This window comes from Melampsora larici-populina, assembly GCF_000204055.1.
Source record: "Melampsora larici-populina 98AG31 unplaced genomic scaffold MELLAscaffold_16, whole genome shotgun sequence".
Taxonomy (NCBI): domain Eukaryota; kingdom Fungi; phylum Basidiomycota; class Pucciniomycetes; order Pucciniales; family Melampsoraceae; genus Melampsora; species Melampsora laricis-populina.
In genome coordinates, this window is record NW_006768780.1 from 81,258 (window position 1) to 109,112 (window position 27,855).

Here is a 27,855-nt window from a genome sequence, read left to right on the forward strand (position 1 = left end):
TCTCCGCATGCTTCAAGTTTCCCTACAAGTTTTCTTTTGTTGTTCCCATAATCTTGTGTTTTGCGACGTCTTAGAAATTATTGATGTACATAGAAGGCTACTGAACGCTATGATCAATAGATCTTTATAGCCCCCTGGAACCGTTGTATCAGAAGCTGGTTTTGTGGCATGTGCTTCATTACTCAATCAGTTATCATACAATGTGTCTTTGGAGCAGTTGTCTCCACCTCAATCACAGATCCGTTCACATCCTATCAAGGACTTCTGCACATGCTTCAAGAGCCCTTGCTATATGTTTTCTTTCACCCGCTGTTTTTTTGGAATGATTCATCTCGGAGGATTTCAAAAGCTATTGAATAACATGAAACTTATGTCCCTTTGAATTCTGAATACAAGTCTTATCTTGTAAATATGGTTCATGTTTAAATGCTTTATCATGCACTTTGTCTTTTGTGCAGTGCATTCTTAGATCGATCCAATTTGAGGATGAATACCTGAAACCCTCGGATGCAGCCATATTGAAGTGTCATTTTACAAAATATTTACATGCATAGCAGGTTTCATGTAGCCTTTGGCAATTTTGTTGCCTGCCTACAGCTAGTGGCTGATTGCGCTGGAATGTAATTACTTATGAGTAATAGGGAAGCTTTGTGATTATCAGATATGTGGTATTGCTAATACTATGACATAAGCAGAGGATAATGCTCAAGTGACAAGCAGGACATACAAGGAAGCATCAAGCTGGAAAAGCAGTCTGGATGTGTTCTAACATACTCACTTAGTTTGACATAGCATGATGGTGTTTAGATTGAGAAAGATCAAGAGTAGTAAGTAGAGAAATGTTGTACATACTTTCTGATAGTTTTTTAATTCTGCGAAATTATGGTCATCTACATTAATATTTAATCAATTCAATTTTACTAAAGCTCAAAACTATAGTTTACTAATAACTCACTTCATGAACAATCTCCAGTCAATTGCAAAAAGCTTGCCAGATTGGTCAAGCCCTCTGGTTTGCACCTGATCCATGCACTTGTTTACAGAACACTTGGTTCCAACTATTTGATTTTTCTTGTAATTTCCTTCTAACACAAATCTCTCTGTGATGCAAAACATCATTGGACAACAGCTCTAGAGACCTATAATGGTATCAGAGGGCTCTCAATCAAGCCTTGATGTTTTCCTTGATCTCCCTCCCTCACCTCCCTTTTGTTTCAGTTCCCCTGGTTTGCCTTTTTCCAATTGCTGTTTTTTCTTGATTGCCCATTCTCTGATTTCTTTTTAATGGTTAAAACTACTCCCTTACCCCTCCCAACTACTTTACTGGTAGTGGCCATTTTAGGTGTCCTGACATGCACCCTCCAACAGGTAAGGCATTCCATCCTGCCATTGCATATACTTTTTATCAATTTTTTGCTTTCTGTTTTTGACTATGTAGACCAAAGACCACCCCAACTCCTATTTTTCAAACACTCACCCTTGCATGCCCAGTTTAGCCACACCAACACAATGCCAAAACCCAGATTAACACAGCTGTGGCAAGGCTATGTCTCATGAACTCAAGGTAACTGCTAGATAATTGAAATCTCCCTGTTCCAGACAGTCAAGTTTCTGTTGCACAGGCCTTCTTGAACTCCCCTGCTCAGAGTCAGATTGGTTATCTGGTACTCAACTCATCCCAAGCCTCAGAATCCACCATACCAACAAGGTTAATAAGCTCATCCCAAGTCTTGGAATGCTTTGAGTTGCCTGGAAACCTGCAGCTCTCAGAAGGTGTTTATCTTCTGAACAAGATAACCTATCACAATTGTTCCATCAAGCCACCTAGCAAGCCTCCTTGCGCTCATGAAGGTGAGTGGTCACTTTTTCAATCAATATCTAGAAGTTTGAATAATACAGGTTGTTTTTCCAAAAACACCTGTACTGAACCAGTGGTAAAAATCACTTTGAGGCCTTGTATACTTGCAAGGCGGTCAACGGATTTGCAAGAAATTCAATCAAGAAGGGTTGAAAGCCTGGTTTTTTGCCCTACAAGATCCCAGCGCAGAAGACCAAGAACCACTGCCAGCATTAAATAGGTTCCCTGGTCGGAACATGACCTAGGCTGGGAATATCATTGAGAGAAGAATGGAGCATCAAATCATCTCGCACTGCACATCTGAGCCATAAAGCATACACTACATATGTGCAAACATCTGAGTAAATCCTTAGCTATCAGCTACATACAGGTCCGCTCAGTTATCTGCTCATCTAGATAAGGAAATCATGTGTAATACATGCTGTAACTTTGTTCAGATTGAGACACACATTTCAAAATATTGACTACATATATCACAATGGCTACTCAGGCAATATTCATGGAACTGTGTAACAGTAGCAGAATGGGAATCTGATCACTAGGACCCATATTCCCATCTGGGAACCTCTTTAATGCTGGCAGTGAACTGACATACCGGCATGCCACTTGTTGCCTTCAAAGACCCTACCCCAATTCTGATGGAAACTCCAATATCCTCAATCAAGCTGACACCCAAGGAAACATCTCTATGCAGGTATACATCACTCAACTCAAAAAATACCCTAACAATTGTGAACACTTCATCACTTCTGAAGCCAGAATCCAAGACTAAAACACTGTTATGTTGAATCCAAAAAAGGAAGCTGGAGTCCTTGTCTTGATGCAAGATCCAGCTCAAAAGGTTTGAGATGATGAATGTGTGAGTTTTATTATCTTTATTGATCTTTTTTTGACTAAACTGATGTTGTGTGTTTCTAGGAACTATATCAATCTTGCATGCCAGAGTAGTTGCAAAGGATGCAAAAAAAGACCAAACCACCATCCCTTCTGCTATAGTTAGAGGTCTCCCAATGCACTGGACAACAACACCTTTCTGCACTTCTCAAAAAGTACACTACTACTCACAACAAGTTGCACAAAGGGTGGAAAATTTATAATAAAGATGATGTGACCATGGTGATTAATATCCCTCATGTACATATGGTTAAGTGGGACCATAAGTCATGTGGTGGGTGCTTTATTTAAAAAAAGACACACCCCGTTGCGCCTGAGGGGGGTAAGGTAGGCTCAATTTCTTTGGGGGAGCAAGATGCACAATAGGTGCAAAGAATAGATACACAAGGGTTGAATTATGTGCCATTGTGAACATTGGGGATTAGGAAACATCTGGACCAACCGGACACTTTGTTACATTTAGTTTTAGTGGAAATATTGGTTTAAATGCCTTTCACCCGGTGCTTTGGGGTTTTATGTACGTCTTGGGTGCCTTAATTTTGGTTTCTTGGTCAAGGTATTACTGCAAAATAGGTGAAAAATCATTGTTCATCCAATGGAGTACACATAGGGTGTGCCCTCCCCATATTTGAGAAAAAGGCTGTGGCCAACATGTGACCCACAACATGGTGTGTTTTCTTTTGGATTTTTGTCCCTTTCCATCATGATCAATCTTATAATTTACTTTTTGCAACAAAACCCCCTGTACTTTTCAATAGGCCAAACAAGATCTATGAACTCCTATGTAGAGTAGCATAGGCTACGCCAGAGGGGGATGAAGTACAACCAAAGAGAAAGGTGGTACAACAGGCACAATGAAGCTTCCCTAAACTCCCAAGGAATTCAAAGTTCAGAACAGAGGAGTACAATGCAAGAAAAACATTTCCTACTACGCACAACCAACACCTGCAACAGCCTTGCTGTTTATTCTTCCTACTGAGCCCACAACATCAAATTCCAATCAATACCTTCATGAGCTGTGAGAAAGGGAACTGATGAGAAACTGGATATTAACCACAACATTCTCTACTCCATTTTTTTCTGATGAACACTATTGGAGATAGAATCAACATGGCTGCTGTACCCAATCCTATTTCTCACTTAATCCACATCAAAAGATTCCAATACTCAAGGTTTCACATTTGTTGATGTTGCTTTTTGCGGGGTTTGTTGAGGATTACTAGAGTTTGAAGGAAACAGAATCTCGCAGTTGTTCACTACAGCTGGAGCAACATGCTATATCGTGAGTGTGCCGGTTATTCAAGTAATGAATACCTCCACAGTCTCGGCAGTCAAAAGCAGAACTCGCGGTGACACCACATTCACCAGGTTTATGACATCGAGGGCACTTCACCGAAGCTCCACATATCTTGTTTCTTTCTTCGCATGCTGTCAAACGTGTTCCAGGACATCCATCAGAATTCATGTCAAATCTGGCCCATGCTGTGCCGGCTGCAAAAAGTGCCCACAGATATAGACACGCGCGGACGTGATTCATTGTTGGTCAATTGTAATACTATATCAGGGAGAATGATTTCATCAGTTGCAGTCTGCAGTCAAAAAAATACTCAAAGGCTCGCTCAGTTCCTCGATTTATTAGTCAACTTACAAGCAGGATATGTGTGAATGCGTTGGAGTATCCGATGGGATTGCCTCAAATGGGGCCAAAAATTCGAACAATTTTCTGTCTGATAGTGGGGCCCGGGGGGAGGGTCAAGATTAGTCTGGTGATAAGAGAGTCATATTAAGAAGGTCACTTACCTTTGATCTGCAACAATTTTTGTGGCTTAGCGAATGATTTGAGACACAATTGGAAGAGTTTTTAGTGAGGGAAAGACAAGTATTTGGTAAGTAAAGGATTATATCCAGGGGATCTTCTGCTGAGAATGGACTTAAGAGAAGAATTTACTGGTAAGTATCAATGACTCTGTCTACCCTGCTAAATCCAAAGAAGATGAGAACAACAAGGCTCCTTTTATGCTTTTCAGTCCATTGCTTCAGTATTCTGGAACTTTTTCTCTTGGAGTTGAAGCTCATACACGGTTCTGATAAGGAAAGCTATCAACTGAAACCTAACACGTTCCACCAGAAGCTTATGTTGCGGGATGTGCTCCATCACTCAATGAGCTATCATCGACTTTTCTTTTTGCGCACTCCCCTTCGCGTCCGATGATTAAAGCTATCAATTGATAACACATCCTCTGAGACTTTCGGATGAGCCTTTTTTCACACAAAGGGTCTCTCCGGATCTTATCTTAATAATTCTCCGCATGCTTCAAGTTTCCCTGCAAGTTTGCTTTCTTTATCCGCATCATTTTGCCCGGTACGTTTTAAAAATGGTTCAAGTAAGTAAAGGCTGATGAAATCTGATCATAAATATTACATATCCCTCTCAAACCGTTGGATCAGAATGTTATTTTGCGGAATCTGGTCCATCGCTTGATCAGTTATGATAGGATTTGTCTTTTTGTTCACTTCGATCGCAGGTCATTTCGTATCTCATCTGAGACTTCTGCACATGCTTCAAGTGCCCTGGTTATATGCTTTTCTTCATCCACGGCGTCCTTGAAATGATCCAAGTCGCAGGATCCAGCAGGCTACCACATAATATCTTACTTTAAATCAGAAATTTATATTGAGGAATATATCACCGCGTTATCATAGACTTCGTCATTTCCGCAGCTCTCTTCACTTCAATTGCATTTGTATCTTGATGATGCAATTTGATGCGATGAATACGTTTCTGAAACTTTCGGATCAAGCTGAATTGAAAGTTTGTTTGACGAAATACCCTATAGCAGGTTTCAAGCCTTGTCAAATTTCTCGCCTCTCTGGTATAGCTGATGGGCTTTTTAGCTGGAAGGTTACATATGAGTTATGGGCAAGACTGGCGGTTCTCAGACGCAAGGCATGGCTGAGCTTTGAGCAGAAGAGAATGCTCATTTGGTGGATAAAACAAAAAAGAATGCACAACGCAGGGGAACTGAATGCGTTCTATGATACTTGTGACTCAGTTAACATTATTTCTATAAAATATCTTATTCGGCTATTTTGGAATACTTGAATCCTTTGGTTTTGCTTGATCTTTCACATTCTCAAAGGCCTCCTGAGGTTTTTGGTTTTTCTCGCTTTTCATCATGAAGTATGTATGTCAAGATGGATGGGTCTATACCAAAGACCGCACAAAATCAAGTTTAAATGTTTCAAAAATTACAATTCTCAAGTTATAAGCTAATTAAACACGACAACAAAAAATTAAACGCGACGACAAAAGATTGAACACGACGAAAAGTTAAATAATTATTTAAATCATCTTGAACTCCTTCCAAAGAGATTGTATGATATGAAGTTTCTCAATCACAAATGAAGAAAATTACAGGAAGGTAGGTCTGATGAGATTTGTTTCTGATATTCCAAGCTTCGAATTCCGGGCCATACAGGGATTCACCAAACCACACCGGCAGTCCGTTTTACTTTCAGCGATGTGTAGTTGTTGGTGAAATAGACCCAGGTGAAAGAGACCCACGCCTTGAATCAGCAGTAGTACTCGAGGAAATTGAGCTCGTTCTTGAGATCACAGGCCCATTCTTCACTTCAGATGTCAACAAGACTGTAGATTGCCTAAACTCTTCGCCACCAAAGGCAGGTGCAGGCTTTCCTTGTCCCATCGCGAGCGTTCTAACCACTTCTACATCCTCAATGTCACCTGTCCTTGGACTTGGGCCTGCCATACTTCCAGTACGGATCATGTTGAACACAGCCGTATAGGGTGGTAATGGAGGTGTTCGAGCTGCTTCAGGCGTGATGTTGAGAGCCTTTGCCCACCATGGGAGCGCTGGTGGTGGGGGTAAGATCGCTTGTGGGTTTGCGAGATCAGGTATTGGGACAGGGTACGTCTGATCGACGAAAGATCCAAGCCGATGATATAGACTTCGTAAAGAACCAATCAAAATACAAATCCTGCTCAGAAAACATTCAAAGGATGTCAGTTCGAGCGGGGTGTTGTAAAGGTGGAGCGGGAAAACCTCACTCGACCAATAAAGCAACTACAAAGATAGTACCAATGTAAGCAAACGAGACACCACTCAGAGTTCCGTCACCCATATCTCCTTGCTCGTTTTCCCCATTATGCCTCGACGGGTCATCCATTTGGGCGTCGTGCGAGGCTTTGGCGTTTGATATGCGGCGCTGAGTTTCAATGAATCCAATGGTAGTGAGAATCAAGAGGGTAACACCGAACATAACCAATATGACAGGTTTGAGGAACAGATTTGATAGAGATCGATGAACCAAAGTCCCTGATCCTCGGCGAGCGGAAGGACGATCACCAGTTTCAATCGGGACTTGATTCATGAACTCGCCGGCGAGCTCAGAAGCAAAACGCGGTCTTCCACCCCAAGCCTCTAAATCTGCGTCGTCATTTGCAAAGCTCGCATTTGATTGCATCCGTCGTCCGCGCGGGGCCTGCGATGGGATAGTCTGCGGTTGTCCTGAGACAGCATACGATTGTAAGCGCATTCCTCGCGAGTCTTGCACTGTGTTGGTGTGCTGTTGTTGGTGAGTGTATCCTACGATGCCAACTCAAATGAAATTAGCTGGATGATACGTGATAGACTCGAGATGGATGCTGTCTACCAATCTCTCCCACTTTCTCAGGGAGTGGGCCTGTTTGATCTTTACCATGGATTGTTCCACGGGAGAACGATTCCTGGTCTTCAAGGATAACAGGCAAGGCTAACGATCGTCTGGATGAGACGAATGCATTGGGCGCATTGGCGGATCGGTAAGATGACATGGGTCTTGATTGTTGGTCGCGTAATACGTATTGCGTCTGCTTAGGATGTCACTTGGCACACAGTGCAAGTGCTGTTTGCAACCGACATAAGTGAAAATCAGTGTTTTTGTTCTCCTTGTGACCGTAAAGTGAGATTCTTACTACGAATAAGCCTAATTGTTCGGATGATGAAACGTCCCAGGGACGGTGGGGGAGAGTGTCGAGCGAAGAGCTCGATGGCGACTTCCGTGATGCTTTTGCTGGAGGGATTCGTTATTATTTGTTAAGTGAAGGCGGGAGGTTTTTCCAGAAAACGTAGGATGCAACGAAGAAAACGGACGACACTGATTAAAGATTAATTGGACAAGAGATAAACAAGACTCCAAAACGACAAACTAGAGAAACAAAGATAAAGCTGGGCTATAGGAAGGAAGGATAGATATTTGAGCTTTTCGCTATGAGATATAAGAAAAGAGAAATCCTTAGACGTCTATTATCTGGATAGCTTACACGGCTTCCGTGATTTGCAAAGCTGTTGTGACGATCGATACCAGAAGACGAAAATCAAGTCCGAATTGGATGACGACCAATGTCACAACGGCCAAGAGTGCTGAAGAGATCTTGAGAGACTTCAGCTCGATATCTTGAGGATAGTAAATCAAGTCCAGTCCGTAGATATGATAAAGGAATGGAATTAATCGAAACAAGCAAAGCACAGATGACCTATCTAGTCAGGCCTGTGAATGATAAAACTTGCGGCCGATCATTACTTGACGACAGCTACCACCACCCACGCCAACTTGCCCACAGAAAAGAAAGAATAATGTTTAACAAGCGTTTTGGGATCCACTTAAGCTTAAACCTCGCCTCAATCATGGTTACGATAACGACGCTACACATTTCAAAATTGTTCAGCAGAGAATCGGACCCCGCGCCGGCCGAGATGCAATAGGAAAGTAGCAATGGGAGAAAATAAAAGCATGTGTACGGAAACTCCTTCAAACGGGATTGTGCTGCGTCTTTCTTCTCCCTTCGCGATTTCTCCCCTTCTGGTTAAACGTGCTGCATTTTCTGCGCGAGACTAAGAACTTGAAGGAACTTGCGTCTCAGTCTTCAGAAAACTCGTACGTCATATATGCACGTATTCTTCAAAACCCCAAGCAAGCTGAGGGTTTGCAAGGTGTTTCCTCGCTCAAGCCTGCCTTCGGCGCGAGGGACTTTGTTGAGTTTGATGCATACATCCCCCGAAAGCTAGGAGCCCAAAATCAGCACAAAGGAGAATTTCTGGTCAACAGGATGTGACAATAACTACTTAGACCCAGCATATAGTAGACTTACTGCCACCTCTTCATGGGCAGTCAGTGAGAGCATCCCCAAGCGCTTGCCGTAAAGCGTGACGTACAGCACTATGCAGATTTGGGGTAGCCTGACCCCTTCCAAAAAGGTATCTTCTTCATGTCAAGACCGGATGATCTCACCGCCCATATATCTTCAAAGATTAGATCACCTGTCGCTGATTTGACTGTCGTCTTTTTATAAATGATTTAACAATTTAACTATGAATTTAACAAGAATGAGCGGAGATCTCGAATAAGCCGAGAATACTTGAATAGAAGTATTATAATATCCATTGAGTGAATAAGTAAGGAAAGTGGAAAGAACCGAAGCTCGAGATCATCCGCTGGATTATAAGTGTTAATCATATCAGAGAGTAAACAGCTTCCTCATTACTAAAAAGGTAATGAGGGATTTTCGCAAGGAAAATCATCACAAGAGTGCCAATCACACGCGACGCAATGGCTTATCCATCATTTGTTGTGGCTACGTCACATGGCTTTGTAACCTATTCTCTATGTAACTAGAAGTTCACTCCTAGTATGTACCCACTTGTTTCACATGATTGTGATCACAAAGGTACAGCTGTTCCAACAAAGATTGATTTTTTTGAAAATCTCGCCAATGTGCAAAACCCGGGTTTTATCCCTCACTTGATTTTGTCTCTCCGCTAATTGGAAGAATACAGGAAATAATAAGCCTGTAATCAAGTTTTGTCTTTGGTTTTAGCCGCTGCGGAGACAACTTTCTCCAAAAAACAGTTGTCAACCTTCCTTGGAACGGCTGTACAACACAGCATACTAAACATAACTGATTCAAAAGCCAATGGGTATGAGCACAAATCTCATGACAAAGTCCCTCCATTGGTTTAGAAACCCCTCATCCGGTGAACAATACTCAACAACATACAAACATCATCAGACCCCACTCAAAATCTCTAGCCACACTCATGCCTACAACTCTATAAGGAGAGATCAAGAGGGCATGCAAAGCACGCAGGACTCATCATCAGGAGACAAGGCATAAACACAGCGCAGGCATTCTGTAACCCATGATTCAGTAAGAGGGAATCTTAAACGTTATTTAGAAGATCTTTATACTTCCTTTAATCTATTTATATTGAATGTGATTTTCAAGGAAAGGTAATTTAATCCTTCTTAGGACAACTTTTAAGATTCAAATGTTAAGCTAGCTCCAACCTTGTGAGCGGCTATACCACCCCCACTCTTCTCATCATCACCATTGCTGGCTCCATTGACTTGCTGAGTATCAAGTGCAAGCCCAAAGCTGACTTTCACACCAGGTCGTAGGGCTTGAGTGTACCCCAAACCAAGGATACCGTTATTGTTGATCTTGGCTTTGATGAAAGAGGCGTTGTCGAGGTAAGCCCTGGTGCCAACCTCGAGAATGATGTCCTTACTTGTCGATTTCGTGTTGTAGATCCTACATGTATCCATAGCACCTCCAGGAAATTGTCAATCAATAGTCTTAATCTTGAGTTTTTAGTGAATTCAACTCACGCTTTTGCACCGGCTTCAACATCACGGTTCACCTTGTGGTAGTAGGATGCATGGAAAGCGGACAAGTTGGAGAGTCCGTGTAAAGTGATGGCGTACTCGGGAGCAGAATATCCGATTGCAGCGTTATATTTCTGGATAAACATTTCAATGATGAGCTAAAATCAAAACTCGATTAGGTGAATCAACCCTACGCTAATTGCAGCTCTTTGCACATCGTAAGTGGCATCAGCTCCCACAAGGAAACCCTCCCGACCGACAACGGCATCCAAAGTGAAAGCAGGTCCCTACAACATGGGATTGAGAGATAAGCAAGGTGATCACACAAGACGCCACGAGAGACTTACACGGAAGATATCGACTAATGTCCTGGCATGTAGCCCGGGCTGCTTGTATGTTCCGGTCAAGGCGGCAGTTTTGGCATTTGTGACTGGATTGATGCTAGTGGCCAAGTCGAGCTTGAGACCTTATATGTGATAACCGATCATCGCGAGCGGGGGAGAGTCACTTTAGCATGAGAAACGGAACGATGAGGATGATGACCCATGACCCACCTTTGGCAAATTTGTTGTCAAGTTCAAGTTGAGCCCTGACTAGGTTCGAGGTGGACCAGGTAGGTGTGAAGGTGAGACCGTACTTGGGTAAAAGGTATTTTGCTTCAAGGTCACCACCGATCGAACCAGATCTGCTGTCTCGTAAACCAGCAACCTAGAGAGTTTATAGACATCAAAATGAGATCAGGTAAAGTGGTCAAGAGAGCGGAAAGGTCGAAAACGTCAAAGTAGGAGGAAGGACGGTGATCGATCGGGACAAGATTGGATATAAGGATTTAGTTATAGGAAACAAACAGTCGAAGTAGAGTAAGTGAGTGTAGGTCGAAGAGTGATAAAGGGATCTTTGAAAGGGCGAAAGAGAAGAGTAGCTGATGATCGAGTAAAAGTAAATTGCTTGAGACGCACTTTAAAGACGACATTGTTAGGTGCCTTTGTTTTAACCTCAAGTTGAGTACCAGAGATTGGGTAATCTTTACTCAAAAGATCGTTAGCTGCCTTTCCAAGGTCTTTGAAGGAAGGAGGTACTGGTTGAGACATGATAAGGGTGTTGTTGATGATGATATGGGTGATGAGTTGATGAGGATTGAGTTTGAAGTTGGTTGAACTGTCTCGGTGAGAAATTCGATCACAGACTCAGTTCTATGATCTGTAACTTCCGTAACAGGCCGAGTTCAAGCTGATTTCACTGGAAACCTAACTACATACACTGTCACACCTATAAAACCATAAAAACTTCACCAACATTTGTACATGGCTCAACTGCTCACACTCAGCATTTGGAATTTTGGCTTGATTTGAAGGCTTTAAAAGACTGTGAAGTGGTACTACCACGTTTGAGAAGAGAAGCAGAAATCCCAATGATGATCATATGCTACCTTTGATTTTAAACTGGCACATGTTCGAGCTTTTTTGAAAATTTCTTGCGAGTTGGTGGTGAACTCCTACTAGACTTTTTACATTCTCTTAGATACGCCAGGTAAATTGGAAGCTTGCCTTGGTAGACAATAACTTGTTATCTTGAAACATTTTATATGTATTTCCTCACTTTTGCACGCCCAGCTCTGCAAAATTGTATCACATGGCCCCTCTTTTTTCTCGTATGTTTGTTCTTCTCACTTTGGCCTAGGGGTCAGGTGTTCATCATGGTAATTGGAATCCATCTCATGCTTTTTGCTCATCACAATGTGATATATGTCAGCTGATCATGTCAAAGATGCGGCTTGGTTTTTGAGGTAGGAGTGCTCAGGTTCCGTTAGGAGCACTATGGCTCCTGATTATTGGTCATTTATCACGAGTGTTCAGTAGAAAACTGATTCGAAATACCTCCTGCTGGCATATAAAGTGGCTTGGGTTCTATGATTCTGCCACTCTCACCGTTGGAAGTCAAAACCATCAGTTAGTTTCAAAGATATTTCTGCAAAACATACGTCCAAAATACTTCGGCTGAGCCAGCACGGGAGCGTACAGACTGCACTTGCATAGATTGTGAAGGCGCATCAGCATGGTGAGAATATTTAAATTTTTGGCCACAATTGTGAGGAGCTTTGAGGCTTCAGTATGCTTGCTTTATGCTGACTGATGTGTGACGGCCAAATGTAGTTTTAAAGTGTATTTTATTAAACTGCAGTTTTAGGCAAGACGAATCAATCTCGATTCTCCCTATCATCAAGGTCAACAAGATCTTCATTAACAACCACTATCACTTCAGCATGTCAACTTCAGTCTCAACACCACCCACTTCATCGATCGCAACTCAATCATCTTCATCATCATTATCATCTATGCCTCATCATCAACCAAATAGCAATCTAACTTCTGCCCCGCGAGGTATCTTGAAAAACAAACCAGGATCACAAGAATCTCGTTCCCCACAGTCAGTCACCGTTCTCTCCTTCATCTAGTTGATATCCATATCGATTGTGGTATTCTTGCTGATAAGTCGATCTGAAAATCAGTTTGACGTGGGATGAACCTAACCTGGCTCTCAACGATCTCAACCGGTATGTCTTAACATTAGATCCCCCCCGCTAGATTTCCTGATTACCGCTTTGTCTTTTGACTGATGCCTTTCCATGCCATGCTTGAATAGAGACTCGACCATGAAGATCACTGAGCCAAAGACACCATTTGTATGCTATCTTTGAGGTTAAATCGATCTACGTCATATCAACTGACCTCACCTCAACTACAGGTTCGCTACAACGCAGAGACAGACGAAGTCATGAACTTGGACGGTAAGCTTACTATACATGTTGATTTCTTCAAGAACATAAGCTTGGTAGATAATTGAACCTCAATCTATCATTGGCACAGCGATACCGGACTTCGATCTTGGCCACTCCACCAGCTCGGCCAGAGACCGTAGTGCTTCACCTGGGACTTGTATGTCAGGTCTTACCCAAGAAGTCTCATCCCCTGTACATCAAGATAGTGCTGGTCCTAGTGTGATTCGTCGAGCCTCAACATCGTCTCGTAGGGATTCTGACACTACCGAACGAAGACAAGTACTATTACAAAAACCTAACATACCTTCAGCTGCCGATGACGATGAAGACGAAGAGCTAGATCCTGATAGCAAGGCAAAACATGATGCATTTGTGAAAGCTCGAAAAGGTCATTACGGGTAAGTATATCTCAAAAACCGATCGATCCCAAATATAACAATGAAAGCTGACCTACTGAGTCTTTTGCTTGTTCAGGAATGAAGCTGAAGCGATGAAGCGTGCACGAGAATTGGCTGAGCGTGAAGAAGTTGAGAGTGAGATGAATGCTGAATCCGATTTACCCAGTGCGGATTCCTCATCTGACTTGGTCTCCTTGACCAATGGTACAGCATGATTACATTCATTTGTAATCTGTAATTTTTCACATCCTTACCCCTCCTTGCTATCCTTATTCACGTCTTCTGCCTGGACACTCGCGTGGATCGAATGTTTGTTTCTTTGAACCGGCTTCCCAAATGTTCCTCAGTTTTGCTGCACATGTGCAGGCCAATTGTTAGTGGTGCATTTCATTCCTGGTTGTGCAACTTGTAATCAAAATCATATTGCGTTGTATTCTCTTGAAAATCTTCGTCCACAAATATTGTGCTCAAACCCACCCATCGACAAGTAGGTATCCTCCTCTTAACACCTCTGGGCCTGTCTGCCTAACAAAGGGTCAATCAACCCCTCACCACCAAACTCAACACGTCATGCGAGTTACCTTCCGGTGACGCAGCTCGTTTGGATAATTCCAAAGGCTTGGTCGGAAATCTATCAAGCAAAATATCTCCTCTAACTTGTCTCCATACATCAGCGGCACAGACGATACTCACTTAAACACACGCGGATAATTCTGACCGTCACGCTGTGTCCAATTGTTAATCATCAAAATATTATCTTGAGGTCAATCATCTCATGTAACTTTTCTACATGATGAAATCCCAAAAGCTGTGATCATTGAGACCAAACGCAAGGATGTGAATGTTGGACAGTCCCTCATCCTCAAACATGACATGGGATTGGGTACAAATTCAATCATCTGAATTGTCTGCATCTATGAGGACAACAAACAGTTCTCACTACAAGCGATGAGATTACATAAGATCGTGTTCATCGTGATGGATACATCCTTTGATGAAATGATTTGAGAGGTCGATACATTCTTTGATGAAAAGATTTAAGATGACACTTCCCTTCATTACCCTATGAGGTTTGTACTGCGATTTGGCCAGAGCGAGGAAGGAATATACCTCATAACTATCTACACGCTGCTGGTGTTTCATCACAGCAGACCAATTCGCATTACTCTTTTGGTCACATAAAGAATTTTATTCCCTTATCTTGTTTGGATTTTGTTTTTTTACCAATTGTCCATCTTTAAAGGAAAAGGTGTGTTTTCATCTTGACCTCATTATTGCTTGGATTATCTGCAAGGATCTCTCTGATACATTATATATAGGTAAATAGAAAAACATAGTTATCACTCCAACCTTTTCGATACCTAAAACCTCCTTGGACAGACCAAGTCCAACAAGATCACCACCGACGCTTCATCGCAACTCAACAGTATTTTACTATAGAAGCCAGGTCAGTCCTTCAAACAATCATTGCTGTTTCAGTCTTCAATTGTTGATTTGCTTTGAAAGTGAACAGATCTACCTTATACATTGAAGATGAATCTCGCCAGCTGTTTCCTCTATTACTTAATCAGTATGGAACACCTAGTTAATGGAATGCATTTGGCCCATCGCGTGCCGCCAGCAGACATCGGTGGCCCTGGTGCTCCAAGTATTGCGTTATCCTCCACAGGGGCTCCAATGAGTGAGGAAAAAATCAATAATGATCGACATCTTGCTGAAAATTTCGAAGTATATCAAACCAAATATATGCCACCTTCAGCCCCACCGGGCTTTCAAGATTCTGAAACACTTATTATTTATAATACCGATGTGGAGCGCAAGACTTCCGCCGGTGATGTTTTCAAAGCAATTGGGATAGTCTTTGGTTCCATTTTTGGTGTTTTTGGTCTGGGTTATGCGGCATGGAAAGCAGTGGGTCCGGTTGCTGATTGCCTGGATAAACTGGATGCAGAAAAAAAGATGCGTCAAGTTACTCCAGTCTAATCTCAACCACGATCACTCTTCCAAAACAAAATTTGATTACACAACTTTACATACATGACTCCCATGAATAAGCAGTGTGAAGTCATTTTTGGATCAGAAGGGTGTTTGTGTAAGGTGGCTCTAAGGAGGACCCCGGAGAGCTACTGTAGAGGGGCATGAGGTACAAGATTTTATTTTCTAACGTTTTCTGTCAATTGCTGTGTGTTTTACAGCCTCTACACCACATTAAAACTCTTCAAACCTGTGTAGGTATGGATTTTAAACTGAACCAAGCACCGTGTAAATATCCGTGTAGCACGTCGACGTGCACACACGAAAGACTTTCCTTGGACCCTGTAACGACCCATCAAAGAGGTTCCACGACAAGTACATCTTCCCCTTATCACCTGGGAGGTTGAAAGTCAGTTGGCCCCCACTGACAACAAAGGATTCTGCAAATCCTTTAAACAAATCACAAAGCACAAAGGGCGCTCAACAAAAATCTCAGTCTCAATCCGACCAAAAGACTTTGAGATTTATTTTAAAACTCTCCGTGTGTGCACGTCGACGTGCTACACGGATATTTACATGGTGAAGTGTTATGATCCAGGCTGGTCATCTATGCGGCAGGAGCAATGGACTTGATCAAGTTTCTATGACTTTAACCTGTGGTGAAGTGTGTGTAGTGTAGGACAATATTATATGTCATGTACCTCAATAAGGGTTTTCCTGGGTCCTCTCCAAGGTGCCACTTGAGTCAAAACTATGAGTCATCCATGGCAAAACAATACATTGTAAGTAAGTGATGTTTGCTAGTAAAAAGGAGAGTTTTTAATAGATGATTTATTTTGCAAACAAAAGAACAGCACAAAGAACTAACAGACAAAACATGTACACATGACAAGAGAAATAAAGAGATATGAAAAAGGACTAAGAGAAACTCACCTATGAGTCATTCACGGCAAAACAATACGTTGTAAGTAAGTGATGTTTGCTAGTGAAAAGAAAAGTTTTTAATAGATGAGGAAAAAACTCTTCAGACTCATAGGCGGCTCTTTATAGTAAACAGACTAAGAGCATCCCCACCGCAGCTGGAACCGTAAAGTTGATACAGCTGTCCAAATTGACAGACAGACAGCTGTATCTCAGCTGCAGCCAGCCTTGCCAGCACCGCGCAAGCTGGATATTGTTGTTGTGATTCTACCTTTGTCATGGATGACTGTTTTGTTGGATCACAACCTCTGGAAAAAATCCAGTCTTTTGCTTCAATCACTTGCTGGGACAATCAAGTGGTGGTGATTGTCATACAAGATAGCACACACTGCAGCCAACTAGGGTCTGCGTGTGAAGCTGGAATGTCCAAAGTATGAAAAAACAAGTTGTCCAGAGCTTTCAGCTCAACTAGCAACAACTCGGACACCTGTGGCCAGGTGAGGGACTACAGTCAACTCTCGATGTAAGCATATCGACCGTCGACAGATTTGCTGTGCTTACATCGAGCGATGCATAATCACAAAGTAAGCATAATTCAAGTTTTGCCCTTTTTTGGCTTGAATTATGCGTTTATGGTGAGAATGGGCCCCCGGCGCGCAAATATAAGCCCCGCTTTGAGCGGGGCGGAGCCAGCCCGGCCCCGCCGAGTCAATATGGTACCGCCCAGCAGTCGGACTTACCACACAAATAATCATCATCAACCAAATAGCAATCTAACTTCTGCCCCGCGAGGTATCTTGAAAAACAAACCAGGATCACAAGAATCTCGTTCCCCACAGTCAGTCACCGTTCTCTCCTTCATCTAGTTGATATCCATATCGATTGTGGTATTCTTGCTGATAAGTCGATCTGAAAATCAGTTTGACGTGGGATGAACCTAACCTGGCTCTCAACGATCTCAACCGGTATGTCTTAACATTAGATCCCCCCCGCTAGATTTCCTGATTACCGCTTTGTCTTTTGACTGATGCCTTTCCATGCCATGCTTGAATAGAGACTCGACCATGAAGATCACTGAGCCAAAGACACCATTTGTATGCTATCTTTGAGGTTAAATCGATCTACGTCATATCAACTGACCTCACCTCAACTACAGGTTCGCTACAACGCAGAGACAGACGAAGTCATGAACTTGGACGGTAAGCTTACTATACATGTTGATTTCTTCAAGAACATAAGCTTGGTAGATAATTGAACCTCAATCTATCATTGGCACAGCGATACCGGACTTCGATCTTGGCCACTCCACCAGCTCGGCCAGAGACCGTAGTGCTTCACCTGGGACTTGTATGTCAGGTCTTACCCAAGAAGTCTCATCCCCTGTACATCAAGATAGTGCTGGTCCTAGTGTGATTCGTCGAGCCTCAACATCGTCTCGTAGGGATTCTGACACTACCGAACGAAGACAAGTACTATTACAAAAACCTAACATACCTTCAGCTGCCGATGACGATGAAGACGAAGAGCTAGATCCTGATAGCAAGGCAAAACATGATGCATTTGTGAAAGCTCGAAAAGGTCATTACGGGTAGGTATATCTCAAAAACCGATCGATCCCAAATATAACAATGAAAGCTGACCTACTGAGTCTTTTGCTTGTTCAGGAATGAAGCTGAAGCGATGAAGCGTGCACGAGAATTGGCTGAGCGTGAAGAAGTTGAGAGTGAGATGAATGCTGAATCCGATTTACCCAGTGCAGATTCCTCATCTGACTTGGTCTCCATGACCAATGGTACAGCATGATCACATGCATTTGTAATCTCTAATTTTTCACATCCTTACCCCTCCTTGCTATCCTTATTCACGTCTTCTGCCTGGACACTCGCGTGGATTGAATGTTTGTTTTTTTGAACCGGCTTCCTAAATGTTCCTCATTGTTGCTGCACATGTGCATGCCAATTGTTAGTGGTGCATTTCATTTCTGGTTGTGCAACTTGTAATCAAAATCATATTGCGTTGTATTCTCTTGAAAATCTTCGTCCACAAATATTGTGCTCAAACCCACCCATCGACAAGTAGGTATCCTCCTCTCAACCCCTCTGGCCTGTCTGCCTAACAAAGGGTCAATCAACCCCTCACCACCAAACTCAACACGTCATGCGAGTTACCTTGGGGTGACGCAGCTCGTTTGGATAATTCCAAAGGGTTGGTCGGAAATCTATCAAGCAAAATATCTCCTCTAACTTGTCTCCATACATCAGCGGCACAGACGATACTCACTTAAACACACGCGGATAATTCTGACCGTCACGCTGTGTCCAATTGTTAATCATCAAAATATTATCTTGAGGTCAATCATCTCATGTAACTTTTCTACATGATGAAATCCCAAAAGCTGTGATCATTGAGACCAAACGCAAGGATGTGAATGTTGGACAGTCCCTCATCCTCAAACATGACATGGGATTGGGTACAAATTCAATCATCTGAATTGTCTGCATCTATGAGGACAACAAACAGTTCTCACTACAAGCGATGAGATTACATAAGATCGTGTTCATCGTGATGGATACATCCTTTGATGAAATGATTTGAGAGGTCGATACATTCTTTGATGAAAAGATTTAAGATGACACTTCCCTTCATTACCCTATGAGGTTTGTACTGCGATTTGGCCAGAGCGAGGAAGGAATATACCTCATAACTATCTACACGCTGCTGGTGTTTCATCACAGCAGACAAATTTGCATTACTCTTTTGGTCACATAAAGAATTTTATTCCCTTATCTTGTTTGGATTTTGTTCTTTGTGCCAATTGTCCATCTTTATAGGAACAGGTGCGTTTTCCTCTTGACCTCATTATTGCTTGGATTATCTGCAAAGATCTCTCTTATATCATTATATATAAGTAGAAACATAAATAGCAAAACATAGTGATCACTCCAACCTTTTCGATACCTACAACCTCCTTTGACAGACCAAGTCCAACAAGACCATCACCAACGCTTCATCACAACTCAACAGTATCTTACTATAGAAGCCAGGTTAGTCCTTCAAACAATCATTGCTGTTTCAGTCTTTGATTGTTGATTTGCTTTGAAAGTCAACAGATCTACCTTATACATTGAAGATGAATCTCGCCAGCTGTTTCCTCTATTACTTAATCAGTATGGAACACCTAGTCAATGGAATGCATTTGGCCCATCGCGTCCCACCAGCAGACATTGGTGGCCCTGGTACTCCAAGTATCGCCTTGTCCTCCACAGTGGCTCCAATGAGTGAGGAAAAAATCAATAATGATCGACACCTTGCTGAAAATTTCGAAGTATATCAAACCAAATATATGCCACCTTCAGCCTCACCGGGCTTTCAAGATTCCGAAACACTTATTATTCATAATACCGATGTGGAGCGCAAGACTTCCGCCGGTGATGTTTTCAAAGCAATTGGGATAGTCTTTGGTTCCATTTTTGGTGTTTTTGGTCTTGGTTATGCGGCATGGAAAGCAGTGGGCCCAGTTGCTGATTGCCTGGATAAACTGGATGCAGAAAAAAAGATGCGTCAAGTTACTCCAGTCTAATCTCAACCACAATCACTCTTCCAAAAGAAAATTTGATTACACGACTTTACATACATGACTCCCGTGAATAAGCAGTGTGAAGTCATTTTTGGATCAGAAGGGTGTTTGTGTAAGGTGGCTCTAAGGAGGACCCCGGAGAGCTACTGTAGAGGGGCATGAGGTACAAGATTGTATTTTCTAACGTTTTCTGTCAATTGCTGTGTGTTTTACACCCTCTACACCACATTAAAACTCTTCAAACCTGTGTAGGTATGGATTTTAAACTGAACCAAGCACCGTGTAAATATCCGTGTAGCACGTCGACGTGGACACACGAAAGACTTTCCTTGGACCCTGTAATGACCCATCAAAGAGGTTCCACGACAAGTACATCTTCCCCTTATCACCTGGGAGGTTGAAAGTCAGTTGGCCCCCACTGACAACAAAGGATTCTGCAAATCCTTTAAACAAATCACAAAGCACAAAGGGCGCTCAACAAAAATCTGAGTCTCAATCCGACCAAAAGACTTTGAGATTTATTTTAAAACTCTCCGTGTGTGCACGTCGACGTGCTACACGGATATTTACATGGTGAAGTGTTATGATCCAGGCTGGTCATCTATGCGGCAGGAGCAATGGACCTGATCAAGTTTCCATGACTTTAACCTGTGGTGAAGTGTGTGTAGTGTAGGACAATATTATATGTCATGTACCTCAATAAGGGTTTTCCTGGGTCCTCTCCAAGGTGCCACTTGAGTCAAAACTATGAGTCATTCATGGCAAAACAATACATTGTAAGTAAGTGATGTTTGCTAGTAAAAAGGAGAGTTTTTAATAGATGATTTATTTTGCAAACAAAAGAACAGCACAAAGAACTAACAGACAAAACATGTACACATGACAAGAGAAATAAAGAGATATGAAAAAGGACTAAGAGAAACTCACCTATGAGTCATTCACGGCAAAACAATACGTTGTAAGTAAGTGATGTTTGCTAGTGAAAAGAAAAGTTTTTAATAGATGAGGAAAAAACTCTTCAGACTCATAGGCGGCTCTTTATAGTAAACAGACTAAGAGCATCCCCACCGCAGCTGGAACCGTAAAGTTGATACAGCTGTCCAAATTGACAGACAGACAGCTGTATCTCAGCTGCAGCCAGCCTTGCCAGCACCGCGCAAGCTGGATATTGTTGTTGTGATTCTACCTTTGTCATGGATGACTGTTTTGTTGGATCACAACCTCTGGAAAAAATCCAGTCTTTTGCTTCAATCACTTGCTGGGACAATCAAGTGGTGGTGATTGTCATACAAGATAGCACACACTGCAGCCAACTAGGGTCTGCGTGTGAAGCTGGAATGTCCAAAGTATGAAAAAACAAGTTGTCCAGAGCTTTCAGCTCAACTAGCAACAACTCGGACACCTGTGGCCAGGTGAGGGACTACAGTCAACTCTCGATGTAAGCATATCGACCGTCGACAGATTTGCTGTGCTTACATCGAGCGATGCATAATCACAAAGTAAGCATAATTCAAGTTTTGCCCTTTTTTGGCTTGAATTATGCGTTTATGGTGAGAATGGGCCCCCGGCGCGCAAATATAAGCCCCGCTTTGAGCGGGGCGGAGCCAGCCCGGCCCCGCCGAGTCAATATGGTACCGCCCAGCAGTCGGACTTACCACACAAATAATCACCATAAAAGCATATTTTTCCTCTCCTGTGAGATTTATGCTTGTATACACAGAGAAAAACTCGCGATAAGAGCATATTTTCGCCAATCTTATGCTTTAATCATTATGCATCAAGCAATTTGATTTTGGCAGAGCACTCACGTATACCAAAAAAAATCGCGCGGCAACCCTTGCTTACATCGCAATATGCATACACGGGGCTTGCTTATATCAAGAGTTGACTGTATTTGGACACGGTGTAGGGCATCTGGCTGGAAACATAAAGTTGAATTTACGTTTATGTCAGAAATGTTACGTTTCCGGCGGCGCGGTGGGGATGCTCTAAGCTAAGAGGTAGAAAGAAAGACATGTGTCTACACAAAGATGTGACCTCACAACATATCAAATGACTGAAAAGAGAGAAACGGACAAATGAGGAATTTGATAAACAAAAAGAGCACACTACAAAACACAGAGACATAACACAAAAGTCATAGCATAAACCAGACAAAGTCAAAGAAGAAAAAAGAACACTACACATCACATCTAACACACAAACCATTAAAATTACCTCTGAAACATCCTCCAAAATCCCTGTTGAGTGTATCACAGCCCTGAGTCTGCTGTGCTGGACAACACCTTTTTCATTGTCACTTCCCATGTGTGGTCAGTGTGTGTTCTGACACAACCAACTCAATCACCACTTCCACTTGATTGTTGCTTCATATTGGCTACAAAGTCTTGCTTTCAGTTGCTAGGATTGATTTTCTATTGGAATTCCAGCGTATACCAATCTTTCTGTTGGCAAGGCTGCCACTCTACTCTACTATACTATACTATACTATACTATACTATACTATACTATACTGTACAGTATAGTTCAACATGCTGCTGGAAAACTTGTGTGACCCTTGGCCATGTATAGTTGAGGAAAGTATAGTTCGAACTATACTATACTGAGTATAGTATAGTACAATTTAAGCTGTATTATACCCAACTATACCTATACCAGTATATATAGTGGCAGCCTTTCTGTTGGGTAATTTCTGTAGAGAAGCTGACTTGCGCAAATTGTTTGGAAAACCAATCATCATATCAAATAATTCAAGGATCTAAAATACAAGATGAAACCGTGAGTAATATCCTGATGTTACATTTGAAAACCATTATTGGTAAAACAATACATGATCTGTCAAAAATCATTGTAAATTGAAGGCAGGCATTTCACCATGTAAGTTTTTGTGTAGCACATCAACATGCACAAACAAAATGTGATTGATACAGGTGTTCAAGAGCCTCTGAAGAGATCCACATGATACAAACAAATGATTTGTGTGAAATCAAACACTTGATTATAAATGTGATTCCAGTCTATCATGCCCTCTGGTTGATCTTGATTGGAATCAAAAAAATGTGTGGGGTTCACATATTACAGTGGTTTACAAAGCCCAGATCAATTAATGTGTTCAGGACCAAATCACCATGAAGTCAGACTTGTTGAGATTGTTACATGGCGGCTACTCTGGGAACATCTGCAAAAATATGTTGTAGTGCTTTGTTTGGTTCTCTGGTTATCTGAACCATTTAGCAAGAAGCCCTACATCATGCGCTATGATACATGACTTTTTTTCTTTGTTTTCTGAGAATTTTCCAGTTCTGTGAAATAAAAGTCCTGATGAATCACCATGTGATAGGATCTGATAATGCACATAGTTGGATAAAGGTCACTAGAAACTATCCTGTTCTTATGACTAGACACTAACCTGTGATAGGATTCTAATATATATGATTATAGTGCACACAATTCAATTTGGCAGCTGGCAATCTCAACAAAAGCTAAAGTTCTCTCTTTGATTAACCTTAATAATTGTGGCAGTTGAACCCCAACATTTTACTTCTATGATTGAGAGCTTTGGGCCATGGTGATGAGTGTATGGGTAAGTAAGACATGAAGAAAGTGGGCTAAGTACATACACCGTACATGTAAAAGCCTCTCCTGAACAACTGGTGTTACCTCTTTTAAATGACAAGTGATATTAACTTGCTCAATGACTGTCTGTGAGGTGAGACTTCCGTCCACTTCCTCCCCACGCTTCATATCTTGTCAAACAAAAGAAACACAAGCTTTGTTGCTTGATGCTTGCTTCCACAACACATGGCTGTAAAATGCACCACCCTTCTTCCAGTGATGGGAGGCTGGAGCTGTGAAAAAGAGAATCAAAAATCACCTAGAGTTGAATATGAAGAGTTGATGTATGAACACATTGGTGATAACATTGAGACTTATATAAAAAGAAATTATTATTGATGGGGTTAGTTGAAGAACAGGATTTCTGTATATCAAGGCTGAATTCTTGCAACTTTCTAGTGAAGATCAGTCCTTCCAAGACAGAGAAATTTGAGAGTTTGATGGTAAATGAAATTGCAACATTTTTTTCAACAACAGAATGAGAAATGGCTGTGAAGACTCAAACAAAGGATACAAACGGTCATATATGCCCTTTGTTGCAATCATAGCATAAGAAGCGACTCTACAATTAACATGCTTTCTTCTTTGCCAAAATTACCACATTATGCACAATCACAAAGCTGTTCAATCTATATAGATGCATGTTTCTAGTCCATGGATGCCATACCATAGGATCTCAATCATCTGGACCCAATAAATATCAGCTTGAGAATCTGGTATTCAATATATCTCCTTGTGAATCAAGAAACAACTTTCATGCAATCAGAGGAAGGGCTTTGAGCTTTGTTTAAGTCAGTGGTAAGGAATATGAGTAGACATCTCTAGAGTTACAGTGAAACACCATGGTTCAGTCAACATAAATTTATTAGACAAATAGGGTAGCATGTGAAAAACCTTGGACTATTTAAGGAGATTACATGAAGCAATTGGTGTACAAAGATGGATACTCTAATTCAATAGAGGGCTCATATGACTTTGATGGGAAAGGCTCAAGTAATTGATGCATAACACTTTACAATATAGCCAGTAGTCTATGATTATAGTGAGAACAAGAGAAATAGGCTAATGGGGCTTGCACAAGAAATGGTATTTGAGAAAATAAATAAAAAAGATTGATGTCCATGCAGCTCCAGGCTCTTGAGAGAACAGGATTATGCATGACCCATACAAGTGTTTGTTTTCTGTACCTTGCTGAGCTCACAAATGATGTATGTTGTGGTCTACATAGACCAAATGTGACTTTGGATTTCATGTCCTGGCTGTATGTTTGCAAACCCCAGAGCATACAGGCCCAATTGTGTGTCCTTCATCTAACCCCAACATCAGAGCTGACTTCTGGTGACGCATCTCATTTGGATAATTCAAAAGGCTTGGTTGATCATCAATCAAACAAATTATCTCCTCTAACTTGTCTCTATACATCAGCGGCACAGACAATACTCACTTGAAACGTGCTGACAAATCTGACTGTCACACTGTTGTTATGGTCCTCTATCACGGATCACGGTGGGCTATGTCACAGACTGCAACACTTCACCCAGTGTTGGGTAACTGGAGAGGCACACACCAGTTGTATCCCTTTTCCTCGTGCTACAATAACTATCATATGTGGATCACCTCACTCTCCCTTTGCCCTGACGCGCCAACACCCAGACCCGGGTTCTAACACATTGTTCCAATTCTGATTCATTACAATATCATCTTGAGGTGTTTTGTCTCATGTAACTTTTCTACATGATGAAACTCCAGAGGTTGTGATTGTGGGGACCCAATATGAGGATGTGAATGTTGGACCATCCCCTCACCCTCACACTTGACATTGGATTGGGTTCAGTACACTGAATTGTCTGTATATATGAGGTTTACAAACTGTTCTCACTACAAGCAATGAGATTGCATAAGATTGTGTTCATTGTGATCAATACATCCTTTGGTGGAATGATTTGAGAGGTGGATACATTTTTTGTTGGAAAGATTTAAGATGACACTTCCCTTCATTACCCTATGATGTTTGTGCTGCAATTTGGCCAGAGCGAGGAAGGAACATACCTCATAACTATCTACACGCTGCTGGTGTTTCATCACAGCAGACAAATTCGCATTACTCTTTTGGTAACATAAAGAATTTTATTCCCTTATCTTGTTTGGATTTTGTTTTTTTATCAATTGTCCATCTTTATAGGAAAAGGTGTGTTTTCCTCTTGACCTCATTATTGCTTGGATTATCTGCAAAGATCTCTCTGATACGTTATATATAAGTAGAAACATAAATAGCAAAACATAGTTATCACTCTAACCTTTTCAATACCTAAAACCTCCTTTGACAGACCAAGTCCAACAAGCCCATCACCAACACTTCATCGCAACTCATTAGTATTTTACTATAGAAGCCAGGTCAGTCCTTCAAACAACCATTGCTATTTCATTCGTCAATTGTTGATTTGCTTTGAAAGTGAACAGATCTACCTTATACATTGAAGATGAATCTTGCCAGCTGTTTACTCTATTACTTAATCAGTATGGAACACTTAGTCAATGGAATGCATTTGGCCCATCGCGTACCACCAGCAGACATTGGTGGCACTGGTACTCCAAGTATTGCCTTATCCTCCACAGCGGCTCCAATGAGTGAGGAAAAAATCAATAATGATCGACACCTTGCTGAGAATTTCGAAGTATATCAAAGCAAATATATGCCAGCTTCAGCCCCACAGGGCTTTCAAGACGGTTTTGAATCACTTCCTATTCATAACACGGAGGTGGAGCACAATACTTCTGCCGGTGATGTTTTCAAGGCAATTGGGATAGTCTTTGGTTCCCTTTTTGGTGTTTTTGGTCTTGGTTATGCGGCATGGATATCATTGGGCCCAATTGCTGATTGCCTGGATAAACTGGATGCAGAAAAAAAGATGCGTCAAGTTACTCCAGTCTAATCTCAACCACAATCACTCCTGCCAAAACAAAATTTGATTACACAACTTTACATACATGACTCCCATGGATTAGCATTGTGAAGTCATTTTTGGATCAGAAGGGTGTTTGTGTATGGTGGCTCTAAGGAGGAACCCGGAGAGCTACTGTAGAGGGGCATGAGTCACAAGATTTTATTTTCTTATGTTTGCTGTCAATTGCTGTGTATTCTACAGCCTCTACACCACACCACAAACTCTTCAAACTTGTGTAGGTATGGATTTCAAACCGAAAAAAGTGTTACGCTCCTGGCTGGTCATCCATGAGGCAGGAGCAATGGACTTGATCAAGTTTCTATGACTTTAACCTGTGGTGAAGTGTGTTTAGTGTAGGTCAATATTTTATGTCATGTACCTCAATAAAGGGTCTCCTGGGTCCTCTCCAAGGTGCCACTTGAGTCAAAACCACAAACCATGAAAATTGCCTCTGAAACATCCTCCAAATTCCTTGTGGAGCGTATCACAACCCTTCTCTGCTGCGCTGGCCAACAACTTTTTCATTGTCACTTCCCATGTGTGGCCAGTGTGTGTTCTGACACAGTCTCTCCTAATTGTATACTTTCATTTAGGTGTAAGGGGCTTAAATCACTCGTTTGGATGTAATCTATGAAAAACGAGACTTAAAGAGAAAGGTCTGTAGTGTTAGAGTTTGAGTTCTTTTGAAAAGAATCCTCACCCATTGATCCTTATCTTTTGAACCACCTCCTAACATTTGACTCTCGTCTTGGCCTCCTTCTACTTTTACTTCTTGAACCTCTGCTCTCTTTTTCTCTAGGGCAACTCATTGAGCTCTTGTAACCCTAGTCACGTTTTCTTCAGCTTTTCTTTCCAATAATAATTTTTCCATTTTGTTCTATGCATTCTTGAGTTTTTAAGTTCTAATTGAATAATGCTTCAAAAAAGGATATGATTTGAAAAAACTGAGCAATCAATGAGTCAAGCTTGAAGTTGAAGTGGTCTGTGGGTCAAATCTCGGAGAGTTCCGTGTAAGTAATCTCTCCGAGGATGAATTTCTTATTCATATTCCCTCGCGTACCCGAACCTCGGGTCGGCCTCACAGTCCCGCTCAATCCCCATGGGCTTACGAACCAACGCGTCGGTTCTAGCAACCTCAAACGTCTGATCGATATCTCGTCTTTTGCCACTCAAGTTCTCAATCAATAATCGTCTAATTATCAACGCCAGGTAGAAGCCAGACTCTTTGC

The 27,855-nt window shown here is 41.8% G+C and overlaps 5 protein-coding genes across 5 annotated transcripts; 2 read left to right on the top strand and 3 right to left on the bottom strand.

Annotated features, from left to right (window-relative positions):
* Window positions 1-3,971: 3,971 nt before the first annotated feature.
* Window positions 3,972-4,289, bottom strand: MELLADRAFT_106000 (uncharacterized protein; the record flags this gene model as incomplete). The annotated part of the gene is made up of 1 exon (XM_007409644.1): window positions 3,972-4,289. One exon carries the CDS (start codon window positions 4,287-4,289, stop codon window positions 3,972-3,974), a length of 318 nt encoding a protein of 105 aa, XP_007409706.1.
* A 1,978-nt stretch (window positions 4,290-6,267) lies between these two features.
* On the bottom strand, window positions 6,268-7,586 carry MELLADRAFT_62738 (uncharacterized protein; the record flags this gene model as incomplete). The annotated part of the gene is made up of 3 exons (XM_007409643.1): window positions 6,268-6,751; window positions 6,822-7,339; window positions 7,398-7,586. The coding sequence occupies 3 exons, from the start codon at window positions 7,584-7,586 to the stop codon at window positions 6,268-6,270; spliced, it is 1,191 nt and encodes a 396-aa protein (XP_007409705.1).
* Window positions 7,587-9,989: 2,403 nt separating this feature from the next.
* Window positions 9,990-11,560, bottom strand: MELLADRAFT_116326 (uncharacterized protein; the record flags this gene model as incomplete). The annotated part of the gene is made up of 6 exons (XM_007409642.1): window positions 9,990-10,343; window positions 10,421-10,551; window positions 10,612-10,704; window positions 10,765-10,883; window positions 10,972-11,125; window positions 11,377-11,560. The coding sequence occupies 6 exons, from the start codon at window positions 11,506-11,508 to the stop codon at window positions 10,070-10,072; spliced, it is 903 nt and encodes a 300-aa protein (XP_007409704.1).
* Window positions 11,561-12,752: 1,192 nt separating this feature from the next.
* MELLADRAFT_85898 (uncharacterized protein) lies at window positions 12,753-13,809 on the top strand (the record flags this gene model as incomplete). The annotated part of the gene is made up of 6 exons (XM_007409406.1): window positions 12,753-12,844; window positions 12,927-12,971; window positions 13,061-13,100; window positions 13,163-13,205; window positions 13,285-13,594; window positions 13,671-13,809. 6 exons carry the CDS (start codon window positions 12,753-12,755, stop codon window positions 13,807-13,809), a joined length of 669 nt encoding a protein of 222 aa, XP_007409468.1.
* A 3,717-nt stretch (window positions 13,810-17,526) lies between these two features.
* On the top strand, window positions 17,527-18,292 carry MELLADRAFT_62741 (uncharacterized protein; the record flags this gene model as incomplete). Its single annotated transcript, XM_007409407.1, has 4 exons — window positions 17,527-17,583; window positions 17,646-17,688; window positions 17,846-18,077; window positions 18,154-18,292. The coding sequence occupies 4 exons, from the start codon at window positions 17,527-17,529 to the stop codon at window positions 18,290-18,292; spliced, it is 471 nt and encodes a 156-aa protein (XP_007409469.1).
* Window positions 18,293-27,855: the final 9,563 nt, after the last annotated feature.